Genomic DNA, 14,029 nt, shown 5'->3' on the forward strand with positions numbered 1-14,029 from the left:
GTGATAATTGCATTGTTTGCTTTATAACCTGTTAGTTCATATGCCTTGCGACCGTGATATATGCCCAAGGCCGAGACAATAAGAAGACACAGTGGAGCTCAGTTGTTAGAGCATGGCGTTTGCAATGCCAGGGTTGTGGGTTCGATTCCCACGGGGGGGCAGTATGAAAAATGTATGCACTCACTAACTGTAAGTCGCTCTGGATAAGAGCATCTGCTAAATGACTCAAATGTAAAAATAAATTCAACCACACCTTTGTTTCATCACAAAACTAGAGAGCAACCTCTGTCTGGTGAAATCCACAAAGCATATTGCATGTAACAAACAGTTACATGACCTATAGCATTGTCAAGAAACTATTGATTTAGAACCATGGAGAGTTACTGCAAAGAAAACATTTTGAACGTCATCCCCCCCTCCCTCTTTATTTAACCAGGTAAGCCAGTTGAGAACATGTTCTCATTTACAACTGCGACCTGGCCAAGATAAAGCAAAGCAGTGCAATAAAAACAACAACACAGAGTTACATATGGGGTAAAACAAAACAATGTCAAAAATACAACAGAAAATATATATACAGTGTGTGCAAATGTAGCAAGTTATGGAGGTAAGACAATAAATAGGCCATAGTGCAAAATAATTACAATTAGTATTAACACTGGAATGATAGATGTGCAAGAGATGATGTGCAAATAGAGATACTGGGGTGCAAATGAGCAAAATAAATAACAATATGGGGATGAGGTAGTTGGGTGGGCTAATTTCAGATGGGCTGTGTACAGGTGCAGTGATCGGTAAGGTGCTCTGACAACTGATGCTTAAAGTTAGTGAGGGAGATAAGAGTCTCCAGCTTCAGAGATTTTTGCAGTTCGTTCCAGTCATTGGCAGCAGAGAACTGGAAGGAATGGCGGCCAAAGGAGGTGTTGGCTTTGGGGATGACCAGTGAAATATACCTGCTGGAGCGCATACTACGGGTGGGTGTTGCTATGGTGACCAATTAGCTAAGATAAGGCAGGGATTTGCCTAGCAGTGATTTATAGATGGCCTGGAGCCAGTGGGTTTGGCGCCGAATATGTAGTGAGGACCAGCCAACAAGAGCGTACAGGTCACAGTGGTGGGTAGTATATGGGGCTTTGGTGACAAAACGGATGGCACTGTGATAGACTACATCCAATTTGCTGAGTAGAGTGTTGGAGGCTATTTTGTAAATGACATCGCCGAAGTCAAGGATCGGTAGGATAGTCAGTTTTACGAGGGCATGTTTGGCAGCATGAGTGAAGGAGGCTTTGTTGCGAAATAGGAAGCCAATTCTAGATTTAACTTAGGATTGGAGATGCTTAATGTGAGTCTGGAAGGAGAGTTTACAGTCTAACTAGACACCTAGGTATTTGTAGTTGTCCACATAGTCTAGGTCAGACCCGTCGAGAGTAGTGATTCTAGTCGGGTGGGAGGGTGCCAGCAGCGTTCGATTGAAGAGCATGCATTTAGTTTTACTAGTGTTTAAGAGCAGTTGGAGGCTACAGAAGGAGTGTTGTATGGCATTGAAGCTCATTTGGAGGTTTGTTAAAACAGTGTCCAATGAAGGGCCAGATGTATACAAAATGGTGTCGTCTGCGTAGAGGTGGATCTGAGAGTCACCAGCAGCAAGAGCGACATCATTGATATACACGGAGAAAAGAGTCGGCCCAAGAATTGAACCCTATGGCACCCCCATAGAGACTGCCATAGGTCCAGACAACAGGCCCTCCGATTTGACACATTGAACTCTATCTGAGAAGTAGATTTCAACATTATGAAATCACCTATGCTTAGTGTAATACAGTGACAACTAAAAGATACCAAAAACAATTTAGTCCAATCAACGTAAACAAAATATGATGTGGCTGTCCATGGTTCTGATTTGTGTGTGTGTGTATATTCATGCAAGTAGAAAAAACATGTTGACTCACCGTACTTGTAGAGCAAAGCCAATGGCATCCTCCTCTCTTTCATGTTGATGAAACAGTCTATGACTCTGTCATACAGTACAAGCTTTTATTTGTTGTTGTCCTAGGCTACCTGGCTAAAATGTTTGCTCGCTAGCCTAACTTAGCCAGTTAACATTAGCCTTCTACATATAGCTACATACATATTGAACTTCCATCCTCTCAGTCCAGGGGCACAATGTATTTTAAGATTGAATAATATAATCATTGGCCAGTACAGAGAATTAATTAAAAGCACAAGTCCAAATCCCTATCTCATCCCCGGCTAATTTAGGAAAGGGCCAATTTTAGCTAGCTAGCCACCGGAGGACAACAACACAACGAGATGCAACAATTCAAGTTGTTTCAATTCAAAGTTTTTTCTATCGATTACGTATTTTTCTGTGATAGGAGTGAAGCCAAATCCAAACTGGCTTCCCTTAACACTTTCTTTTTGGTGTGCCAGGACCATTCACAGTTTAGCTCAATGCTGATTGGCTATTATTTTATACTTTTTTTTATCAAGGGAGGCCAAATGCTTACTGGCTTCTCTTGTTTTCAATGCTGAGGGCGCCAACAATGTCATACTCTTTATGACCAGACCGCATCAGATAGATGGCGCTGTTTAGCTTGCTCAGATGCTTTCTCCGGTGAGATACATTCAGCCTTGGTCAATTTTTTGGGGAAGCCTGGCTTCCCTTGGCAAATATGAATACACACCACTGGTTATCTGAACACCACTGGTTATCTGAACAGATGGTTACAGTGTTTTCATAACATTGTTGAACAAGTTTAGAAGCTCTTTGTTCTTTGTATCCATAGAGCCAGTATTTTTTTCCTATACTCATTTAGAAAGTATGTGGTAAAATTTCACAACTCTTAGTACAAAACTTAAAATGTACTTTGAGCACATTTTCAATTGACTAAGTACAACACACAAAATCACACAATAACTTTTTCACCAAACCTAATCAATGTTTCATCTAGAAATAACTTTCATATGAAGTAATTGCCTTTCACAATGCAATGCTCACAATACTTTTCATATGATTCTCTTCTCATTTGTTCAAATACATTTGACCATCACTTAATCCAACTGCGCTTAATGGTTAATCACTTAACCGTTTGGTAAACCTATAGATTTAAAACTGGTTCGTCTACTAAATACGGCTTTTGAGAACTACAGAAATAAAATGTGTGTTTGTAAAGTATAAACATCTAAATTACATGTATGATGCATGATAACCATACCGTTATTGCTAATTGATTTCAACATGGAGCAGGATAGACAGCAAGGGAGAGGTGTAAGGGTTGGTGTGAGGTGTGACCCAGGTGTGGTGCAGGATAGACAGTAGGCAGTAGGCAAGGATGGTGAAACAAGGATCTTTACTGGTTGTCCAAAAACCAGGATACAAAACAACGGACTATACACGAAAACAAATGAGGAGCACATAGGTCTCCAAACAACAGGCTGACAGCAAACAATACGAAATACTACACAATGACACAGGGAGAACACTTCTCGAATACCTGTAACTCCGTCACGTGATCCGACACTGATACGTACTGCTTGAGATCAAGGAACTAGCAGAGAAAACTGAGCAAGGGAACAGGGACAAGGGGAAGTGAGGGCATAAATACACAGGTGAATCAGATAGCCACAGGTGACACCAATAGGCAGATAATTAGTCCCGACTGTGAGTGAGGAAGGTGCCTAAGGTTGTCAGAGGATGACATCTAGTGGGTCGCTCCGGAACTGCGACCCACTCCTGTAACAGAGAGGAAGAAATCAAAGAGCTCGTGGACAAGGGGCCCGTCAGAGAGGTGGGCATGGGCCCCATCAAAGAGGTCAAAGAGGTGGGCATGGGCCCCATCAAAGAGGTCAAAGAGGTTGGCATGGGCCCCATCAAAGAGGTCAAAGAGGTGGGCATGGGCCCCGTCAAAGAGGTCAAAGAGGTGGGCATGGGCCCCGTCAAAGAGGTGGACATCAGGGAGAGGGAGGCAGACGGCAGTGAACTGTTGTGTCTAATGAAGTCCGGGCCACTGTCATTGACCATGTGGTAAACAGAGGCCTTACCATGGCAGAGGCTGCCAGATTAGTTCACCCCAATCTGAAAAGATCAACTGTCAATATGATCATGAAAACATTTCGCCAAGAAAACCGGAAAGTCTGCAGGATATGCACTATGCTTTACTATTACATTTACGCAAAATTACATATTATAATGCATTTAAATTCACAAAACATGTTACAGTATTCTTACCAGTGGAGGCTCCTCCTCAGAGAGTTTCAAAAAAATAAACATTGTTTAACATTTTAAAAGTTATCCTTTTTAGATAGAACTATTCTAAATATAATCACGTCACCAAATAATTGATTAAAACACACTATTCACCTCAAATCTTTCTCTCGACCTGTGTGCACCTACGTTGTAAACTTTAATTCATAGGCTACGTTGTAGCAACCTCATGATGGGTATAGGGAAGAAATTAGAGTATCATGTAGTAGCCTAAACCTATCGCTGTTATATTGAACTGGGTAAATGGAATATGAATGACAGTCATCCAATATGCTGTAATAGAAATAAGGCCATGCTCATGGAACAAAAATCGTCCTCCCTCATCTTAAACGGCACTGACAACCACTGATTCTTACAGTATGATCTATTGGCAGTATACTCTGTTCTACCCTCAGAATTGACAATACGAATACGAATACAATTGTTAAATTACGAGCTTAGTTGGTTTAGCTATGGAGAAAGACAGGAACCTTCCCGCTAGCCATGATTGGCTGAGATAATGGATGGGCTGGACATGCTGAGAGATGAGTTCGGATTGGTCTGCCATGTAGCAAGCTTCTGTCTATAACATGAGCTGCTCAGTATGTGTAGGTAATCCTTTCTAACGCAGCTGTTTTTAAAAGATATCACGAAGAACTGCAAAAGTGTTGCTAATTCTCTCCACTTTCTGGAGGACCGGGTTTTGAAATCAGTGGAATGCCCGGTGGCAGCAGAGTATGATAGTGGTTACCCTTCAAACTAAGGGTAACCATGGCATCCGTGACAGAGAGGGAGAAACGTTCATCCATGTATACGGGTAAGAGAGTCTAGCAAGCTACATTTTCAGATATTATAAGTTTCTAATTTTGTCAGAAAGTCATTTTCATTGCAAGTTAAAGCATACTGTTAGCTAGCTATTTAACGTTAGCTGGCTGACTCGCTAGCTAACATTACGTGTATGATCTGTGTAGTAGTATTAGTCTTATCTCAGAGCCATTTGCACTGCTAGTTATAGCCTAATGTTAGCTAGCTAGCTAACATTGAATCTAGTTGGTTAGCTTTAGCTACAGGGTAATAACGTTATGAGTTGTTATTATGGTTAATTGTTTAGCTAGCTAGCTCGCTAGCTACATATCTGAACAAAAGACTCCACTATGCAAGTAACCATTTCACTGTACCATTTACACCTTCTGTATCCTGTGCATGTGACAAATAAACGTTGATTTTATTTGATATAGTGTGTGTTTACCAGAGACGGTAATGTGAAGAACAACATGACCTGCACCAAAGTCAAATTAGAATATAACGTTAGGCCAACAAGACAGTGTCCAAGTTCTAAAATTCTCCAGTAGAATGCCCTGCTTTTATTTAGTAATTAAGCTATTTTCTGTAATTAGCTTGCCATTGACTTGTAAATAATGCTCTTGTTGTGAGTTTATTTTCCTGTAATAATTAATACAAATTAGCTAAAGTTAAGACGTTGTCAGCTATATGATATGGTCATTATTTGAACTGGCTAGCCAGCTAACTTAACGTTAGCTAGCTAGCTAACGAGCTACAAACGAAACAAAACATTGTTTAGAAAGTTGCGTTTAGTTGCCTGGTTTGCTAGATTGACATATACTAAATTAATTTTGAAACGGATTGGTTTATTGGTGTTAAAATACACCAGTTATGCTATTTTGGATCACCAGGTTGCTGATGCATGCAACCTGTCGTTTTTGATGTCGGAAGACAATAGAATGTTCATGATGTCACTGCGACAACTGTCGACAGACATGTCGATAGACATTGTAGAAACCAGCCTTTAGTCTTGAAATCTTTGGTTGTTTAGTACACTGCCATACTCACTCTGTTTAGCACATGGCCTCACGTGAATCCTTAAAGAGATGGGTGGGGCTAAGGCTTAAGAGGGTGTGAAAGATGCTGAATGGGTGTAGACAAAGAAGAGCTCTCCAGTAGGTGTACCAAAACATTCAAGGGCCATTTTCTCAAAAGTGGGGTTACAAGTTTATCAACTTTCAAAGCAGAATTACTTTCCAATTGTTCCTCAACTGTAGTGTATGATATACCATTTTCTAGCTCTGAGTCTCTACTTTTATCCAATGTAAAAAACACCACGCTGCTGTGAACCATCACAAGTATATCTTTGTTGAAGTAGCAGGCTTCAACCTGGCCAAAACTCGCCGCTGTGGGTGGAACCTCATCGGCCAACGGGCGACCGTCCAAGTGCCTGGACAACGTGGGGGAAACATCTCCATGTGCGCAGCTATGTCTTAAGATGGTGTGGTAGGACATAGGCCTTTAATTGGATCCTACAACGCTGCACACCTCATTGTGTTTCTCAATGAAATTGAGCAAGCCTGTCAACGTGAAGGGGTCACCTATTTCATTGTGTGGAACAATGTCAGGTTCCACCATGCAGAGGTGGTTCCGGCATGGTTTCGGGCCCATCCCCGATTCTTGACCCTATACCTGCCCCAATACTCTCCTTTCCTCAACCCTATTGAGGAAGGTGTACGATCGCCATCCCCATGAGCGTACCACCCTCCTTCTGGCCATGGATGAGGCATGCGACGACATCAATGCAGACCAATGTCAAGCTTGGATTCGCCATGCCAAAAGGTTTTTCCCACGGTGCATGAACAATGAGGACATTCACTGTGATGTGGATGAGAATTTATGGCCAAATGCTCAAGACAGGCTTGATGCAAATTAATGTGTGCTAAACGTTATGTTTTATTTTAATCCGTTTAATTTGTTTCATTTAATTTCTTACATTTGATTACAGATAGTACACCTATGTTGCAATTATATCTGAATGTTTTTTTGTATGAATGATTGTAGAGGATGTCTTCATTGATCACACCTTTGATTATACATTGGATAGATACTGTGTTATGGAAATTATAGATTTTCTGTCAATCTTGTTGGGTAATGTAAGTGTATTGCCTAATGTGAAAACTGTGTAATCTACTGTAATTTACAGTACTGTAGCATATTACTTTCAGCACTTCTAAGGGCGATTTGAAACACTTATCTTGCATTGTGAGGGCGGCAGGTAGCTTAGTGGTTAAGAGCGTTGTGCCAGTAACCGAAAGGTCGCTGGTTCTAATCCCCAAGCCGACTAGGTGAAAAATCTGTCGACGTGCCCTTGAGCAAAGCACTTAACCCTAATTGCGCCTGTAAGTCGCTCTGGATAAGAGCGTCTGCTAAATGACCAATTATTTATTGTTTGCTATTGGATTAACTGGTAGTTAAAACAACTACATTGAAAATATATCATTATGTTGTGATTTGGTGATTAAACCAATATTCTCATTACATTTCCAAAGCGATAAAAAATAAACTGTAACGGTACTTAAAGCTGTGTGTGTGTGTGTGTGTGTGAAAGCGAGAGCGTATGTGTGTGTGTCTGTGCTGTGCGCAAGTGTTAAACTTCAAGAACATCAGTAAGAGGGAATAGGCCTACTTCAACATTGGGAGCATTAATAGCTAGCTGTATGTTTCAGTGGCTTTTGTTGTTTATGGTGAAAATAATTTTAAAACATTCTGATGTAAATAATGTTGTGTTTCTGTCCCTTACAGTCAATGCCTGTAACTCAATGCACTGGCTTTTAAAATGGAAAAATCTTTCTTTAGGGCCAAATATGAGCAAATTCTAAAATTGAGATGAATCGCGATTAACTAATGCCATTAACTCGATTAATTACTGTGATCGTTTGACAATACCTAAATATTTTACACAAAATGTGAATGATAAGAAGACATACAACTATGTCATCAATGTGCAATAATGGCAGTGAAAATATGTTTGAAATGTCATTATTGAATAAACACTTCATTAGGTAGGTGACTTGGCTTACAATCTACTGTGTCTTTGGTATGGCACCGTGTTAATACAATGAAATACAATCCCAGCATAATGATGTAGTACATGCATACATTATACATTACATACAGTAAACATACAGGCACTTTCTGAGTACCCATAGGAATGCTGTTTATTATCCCACCCCATTCCAAAACACACACACAAGCATGATGACTACTGGGATTTCTACTCTTTACCTGAGAGCCTAATTCTTACATTAGGCTATCTAGCTCTCTAAAATTACCTCAATGACATGGGGACGAAGTCTTTTTGGAATATTCGGACAATAATAATATATTATATTCGATCCCCGGGCTGCATCTTAATTGCCTTAAGTGGTTTGCTCCCCTTCAGTCCTCTACATCTCACATCAGTTTCATATGAAGGAAAGGAGGCAAGGAGCCCACTCTACACTACTGAGATACATCCTAGAGCAAAGGTCCTTCCCTCAAAGAAAGGTGTTCTCTATGATCAGCACATGAGGCTCCTCAGTTTCCCCAGCAGGGGGTGCCAGTGGCTCTGCAGACCCTTCCTTCAGAGAAGCACAGCACATCTTCCCAGCACAGCCCTTCCCACAGGCCAGGCTGCAGGCCAGGTGTGAGGGAGGTGGGGCTATCTCCCTATGGATGATAGTGGGGGTGGTGTTGTTGTTATCCAGGTTGCCGTTGGCAGTGGGAGTGGAGAGGAGGAACTCTGGTTGTACGGTGCAGCAGCTCACACCTATACTCTGCAGCACCTTGGTGACCCCTGACATCAGATCACCACACCTGTGGGAATAGATGCATATTGAGGTAACTGTATTACTGACCTTCCAACACCATCAACATGCATTGTTTTGTACTATAAAAACAGATATAAACCTGTGTATCTGGAACCCAGCGTGGCAGTGGACATGTACAGACGCCACCAGGCAGCTCTCTGTCAACTGCCACACATGGAGGTCGTGCACCGCCTGCACCCCTGGCACACTGGCGATCCGCCGGCCCAGATCAGACACACACACCTGGGGCGGGCTGGCCTGGAGCAGCAGCCGACCGTAGCGGCACACCTGGGGCAGAGCGGTGGCCAGCAGCACCACCACAGCCACCATGGAGAAGCCAGGGTCCAGGTAGACAAAGGGGCCACAAGCCCCAGAGCCATGCAGGCAGTCTGGGCCCAGGAGTAGCAGGGTAAGCCCGTTGGTGAGGGCCAGGATGGAGCCCAGCAGTGCCTGGGTGAGGGCGATGAGGGATGGGAGACAGGCGGGAAGTTGGACCCTGAGCCTTGTGGGGCTTTCTGACTTAAGGGCTGAGGCTGTGGTGGGGTCTGTCTGATTATCTGAGGACGAGTCAGGATAGAAAGGGGATGAGGCAGGAAGAACTGGACAAAACTGAAATAATCAGTCTATCTGCCATCCATTAAATGGCTTAAAATGATTAGTATAAACATTTTAAAATGTCTCAGTTTCACTTAAAGAGATTCTCCGGTACTTTTGTATACTTTTTACCCAGTAGATCTGAAAGTAGTATTCACGAGCCAGATATGTGCACCACGTCATTGCTCTCTCGGTCGTGCTGCTGTGTGTGTGCATCATGTGCATCTTGCTAGCTGTCACTCATATGGCAAAAGCTCATTGGTTGAACTCAGATTGGTGCGGGGCTGGCCCAGGTGGGGGGAAATGGTGCAGCACAGCTTCCAGAAAAACAGTTGCTTTCAAACTAGGGATTTTGTGCCTAATTGATGTAAGACAGTAATTCTGCTCATAGATTATGCATGTATGAACTACACATTGACACTTCCAGCCCACTACTAAAAAATACTTAGTAGTTGCCAAAGTTCTGAAGCATGTCTTTAAAGTCAAAAGGTTTGACAGCAATGCCATAAAATTCAAGTCAGTTGGGAACAGGTCTTTGATGTCCCAATACATTGGCATCGGGTCTATGAGATATATAAAATAACAATTGACACATCACTCCATTAGTTTCAATTTAAGCTATTATATAAAATACTTTCTACAAAAAAAATGCTCAATATATACAGCATTGAACAGTCTGACCGGTGCAGCCTCGAGGAACCAGAATCAATAGAGCATCTTTTCTAGCACTGTCCATTGGTGGCTCGCTTTTGGAGTCAGGTCCAGGAATGGTTATGTCATAATATCAGGGTTCAGATGGACCTGCTAAATACTGCTGGGGGATCTGAAAAACTACGATCAATCAATGTGAAATATCATTATAGTCTTAGGTAAAGTATTTATTTTATAGGGCAATATCGGTAGAAATCTTACAAATAGTGAGGTTCAAGAACCTCGTAAGACATCACAGTAAAATGGAGGGATGTATTGCAAAAGGAAATAGCAAAATGGTATTATACTGGGAAAGATTGGTTAATCTGTGGACATCGGAGGGTTGGAGTTAAAATCAAAATTCATGGTGCATTGGCAGCTGTGAGTGAAAATCCAGCATTTGCAGAAAGAGGAAATTTGGGATATACAAGTACGTATAATTATTTAACTACATGTACCGTACATGAGTGAAATTAGCTGTAAGTAGCAGTACAAGTTTTGTTGTATGTTAGTTTACTCCAATCAGGGGAGGGGTGTAGGGTTAAACAATTATAATAAAGTGGATTAGAAATGATAAAAACAATTAAATTGATAGAACCCAAAATCTATCTGCAATATTAAAGCTAATCTACACCCTAGTCCTCCTTTTGATGTGTTGTTAAATTCCAGACTAGGATGGATAAGACCACAAAATGCAACATCCTCCCCAAGCATAGAAATGACCCCTATACCAAATACCAAAATGTACTGCAAAGGCCAAAGACAGGAAGATAACATTTCTCACCTCTGTGTCCCATGCAGGCACTATACTTAGACACCTCAGAGTGGGGGTCCTTAGGATGACAGCCACTGGCCTCTGGATGTAGGAAGTTGTTTGGTGTCTCTGAAGTTCCGCAGTCTGCAGGGAGTGTGTATGCTCCATGGCAGTGGTCTGAAAGGGGACCCTGAGGGGCCATGGTATGGAGTGGGGATGTCTGGGGTGGGTGCTGAGAGTCACTGTCAGGGTTCAGGACACTGGAGGTCCCAGGGTTACAGAGTACAAGTGTTCCATCTTGGAAGGCACCATCCAGAGATGTAGGGAGGTTACTGATGTCATTCTCTCCCCCCACTGCAGTGCTGTCTTTGGTCTGGACCTTGGCCTTGACTGTGGTGTGTTAGAGAGAAGGAATGAAAAACAAACAACAGATGTTCATTGCTTATATTCTAGTGAACCTACTATATTAATGCAGAACTTGTACACAATTCCCTCCCACACTGACATTAATAATAAAAGCAAAGAATGCACTGTGCCTTTTCCATTCACACCAAGGACAGAGCTCTCCCCCCCCTCCCAGGCAGCTCTAGTCTTGGTCTCCAGCAAGTTGCCCCAGCTGAGCCCCAGCACCAGGAGGTTGTAGAGCAGACTGACAGCCCCCATCACCGTGGCCAAAATAGGGTGCTGTATAGGGTGGGGCTGCAGGGTGTGGCTGAGGATCTCCAGAGAGACAGAGACACACAGGGCAGCCAGCAGGAGGGCTGAGATCAGAGCCCCCAGGGGCTGGACCCTCGCCTCGCTGTAGGACAGGCCACACAGGGAGGCCAGAGGGGTGAGGCGTCGGGGGAAAGGGTTGGTTGGAACAGACAAGGTGGGATGGGGATAAGAGGTGTCGTGGTTGGAATCAGAGTGGTCAGGGGAGAAACAATGGGTGCTTGTAGGGTCAACATACTGCAAACGAGGGGTGAGAGGTTTGGAGGTAAACTGGGAAGTGGTGGTGGAGACAGGCGTTGAGAGGGAAGGAGAGGGACAGGGAGTTGAGTTGGAGGGGATGGGGGAGACACAGGTGGTGGCTGGGGCATAGGGGGGAGATTTGACAGGTGACTGAGTGGGGGTGGAGGTGATGGGGGTGGAGAGAGGGGAGGCAGGTGTGGGTTTTGGGGGGCCTCTACCCAGGGTGGGTTGAGGAAGAGGAAGAGCCATGTGCATGAGGATGAAGAGGGTGTGGAAGACGTCCACCATGGTGATGAGGGAGTTACAGAGGCGGCTGACAACAATCTCACACAGCAGGAGCAGGAAGGTCAGGACCAGCATGCATTTGTGCAGGGAACTGCTCGCCATCTCACCTGTCAGAGGATACAGACACACGAAAAAGTAAAATGTTGTGCTCGATATTGATGGAGCAGTACATCAGATGCAAGTTAATGTAATCATTTTATAGAGGTCTGTAAAAGCCAGGATTTTCTATCAATGTTTACTGCTGCAAATGTTATTTGGTTACCCAAAGTACAACATACACTCTTAAAAAAAGGGGTTCCAAAAGGGTTCTTCGGCTGTCCCCATAGGTGATCCCTTTTTGGTTCCAGGTAGAACCCTTTTGGCTTCCATGTAGAACTGTCTGTGAAAAGGGTTCTACATGGAACCCAAAAGCGTTCTACCTGGAACCAAAAAGGGTTCTCCAATTCTCCTATGGGGACAGCCGAATAACCCTTTTAGGTTCTAGATAGTACCTTTTTTTCTAAGACTGCACTGATAGAAACAAAGTTACAAACCAGGCAAATTCTGTAACCTTTAGTTCTAGCCAATCTGCCCTGTGCTATAAATTGACAACTTTGATTTGACATGTTTCAAAGGAGCTTTAGCACCTCTCTTGTTCAGTGGAATGTGTTACCTTGCAATGGTCCAAACCAAACTCACTAATACTCTAGCCTAGTTGATCCTAAGAAGTCATATAGGAATTAATGTTTCACAGTATTAATGGAATTAATGTTTCACAGCATTAATAACCTGCTTGGCACGCACACACGCACGCGCGCACACACACGCACACTACCATATGAAATGTGCTCTGACTGAAATACATAAAGCAAAAAGTGAAAAACAATTAACGGTAGCCTAATGCAATGAGAAAGGATGTGCTCTAAAATCAGAGCAATTAAAAGTAGGCTAGTCTGACGACAAAAAAACTATCTTCCAAATGGTTTGCCACTATGACTTTTAAATGGTGTGAATTAATATTTATATGATTGTTTTAGAGTTTCTTTACCTTTGATGCGCGGTAGATCACAAGCGTCAAATAATCACCCGGTAAATGGCAGCGAGATAATACCTGCACATTTGCGCGCCGAATTAAAAAGTTTCTTCATGTGTTCTGTGCTCCGTTATTCTCTCTCTCTCTTTCTCTCTCTCTCTTTCTCTCCCACGCCCACCAAACTCCCAGGTTATAATCGCTGTCATGTGAGGGGATTCGCTCTCATCATCCTCTTCATTTATCCCGTCTGCTGTCCCATTCCCTTGTGGGGGTCAAGAGGAAAGCCCACCCACCCATTTAACCCGTTACTGCCCACACGTCAAGAAAAGGTTATGCTGAGTGAAAGTAATTTAAACCTGAGCAAAGATTATACTATACTGAACAAAAATATAAAAGCAACATGCAACAATTTCAACGATTTTACTTAGTTAAGGTTCATATAAGGAAATCAGTCAATTTTAATTAATTAATTAATTAGGCCTTAATCTATGGATTTCACATGACTGGGCAGGGGAGCAGCCATGGGTGGGCCTGGGAGGGCATAGGCCCACCCACTTGGGAGCCAGGCCCACCCACAGGGGAGGCAGGCCCAGCCAATCAGAATTAGTTTTTCCCCACAAAGGGGCTTTTTTACAGACATAAATACTCCTCAGTTTCATCAGCTGTCCGGGTGGCTGGTCACAGACGATCCCGCAGGTGAAGAAGCTGGATGTGGAGGTCCTGAGCTGGTGTGGTTGTACATGGTCTACAGTTGTGAGGCCGGTTGAACGTACTGCCAAATTGTCTAAAACAACATTGCAGGCAGCTTATGGTAGAGAAATTAACATTACATTCTCTGGCAACAGCTCTGGTGGACATTCCTG

The 14,029-nt window shown here is 43.0% G+C and overlaps 1 protein-coding gene across 1 annotated transcript; it reads right to left on the reverse strand.

Annotated features, from left to right (window-relative positions):
* Window positions 1–7,805: 7,805 nt before the first annotated feature.
* LOC121556861 (probable zinc transporter protein DDB_G0282067) lies at window positions 7,806–13,324 on the reverse strand. The gene is made up of 5 exons (XM_045211402.1): window positions 13,182–13,324; window positions 11,452–12,261; window positions 10,946–11,305; window positions 8,978–9,434; window positions 7,806–8,884 (listed from the first exon to the last, which is right to left on the reverse strand). Exons 2-5 carry the CDS (start codon window positions 12,254–12,256, stop codon window positions 8,566–8,568), a joined length of 1,941 nt encoding a protein of 646 aa, XP_045067337.1. The 5' UTR covers window positions 12,257–12,261; window positions 13,182–13,324; the 3' UTR covers window positions 7,806–8,565.
* Between the last annotated feature and the right edge of the window lie 705 nt (window positions 13,325–14,029).

The sequence above is a fragment of the Coregonus clupeaformis genome, chromosome 5, assembly GCF_020615455.1.
Source record: "Coregonus clupeaformis isolate EN_2021a chromosome 5, ASM2061545v1, whole genome shotgun sequence".
In the NCBI taxonomy this organism is placed as follows: domain Eukaryota; kingdom Metazoa; phylum Chordata; class Actinopteri; order Salmoniformes; family Salmonidae; genus Coregonus; species Coregonus clupeaformis.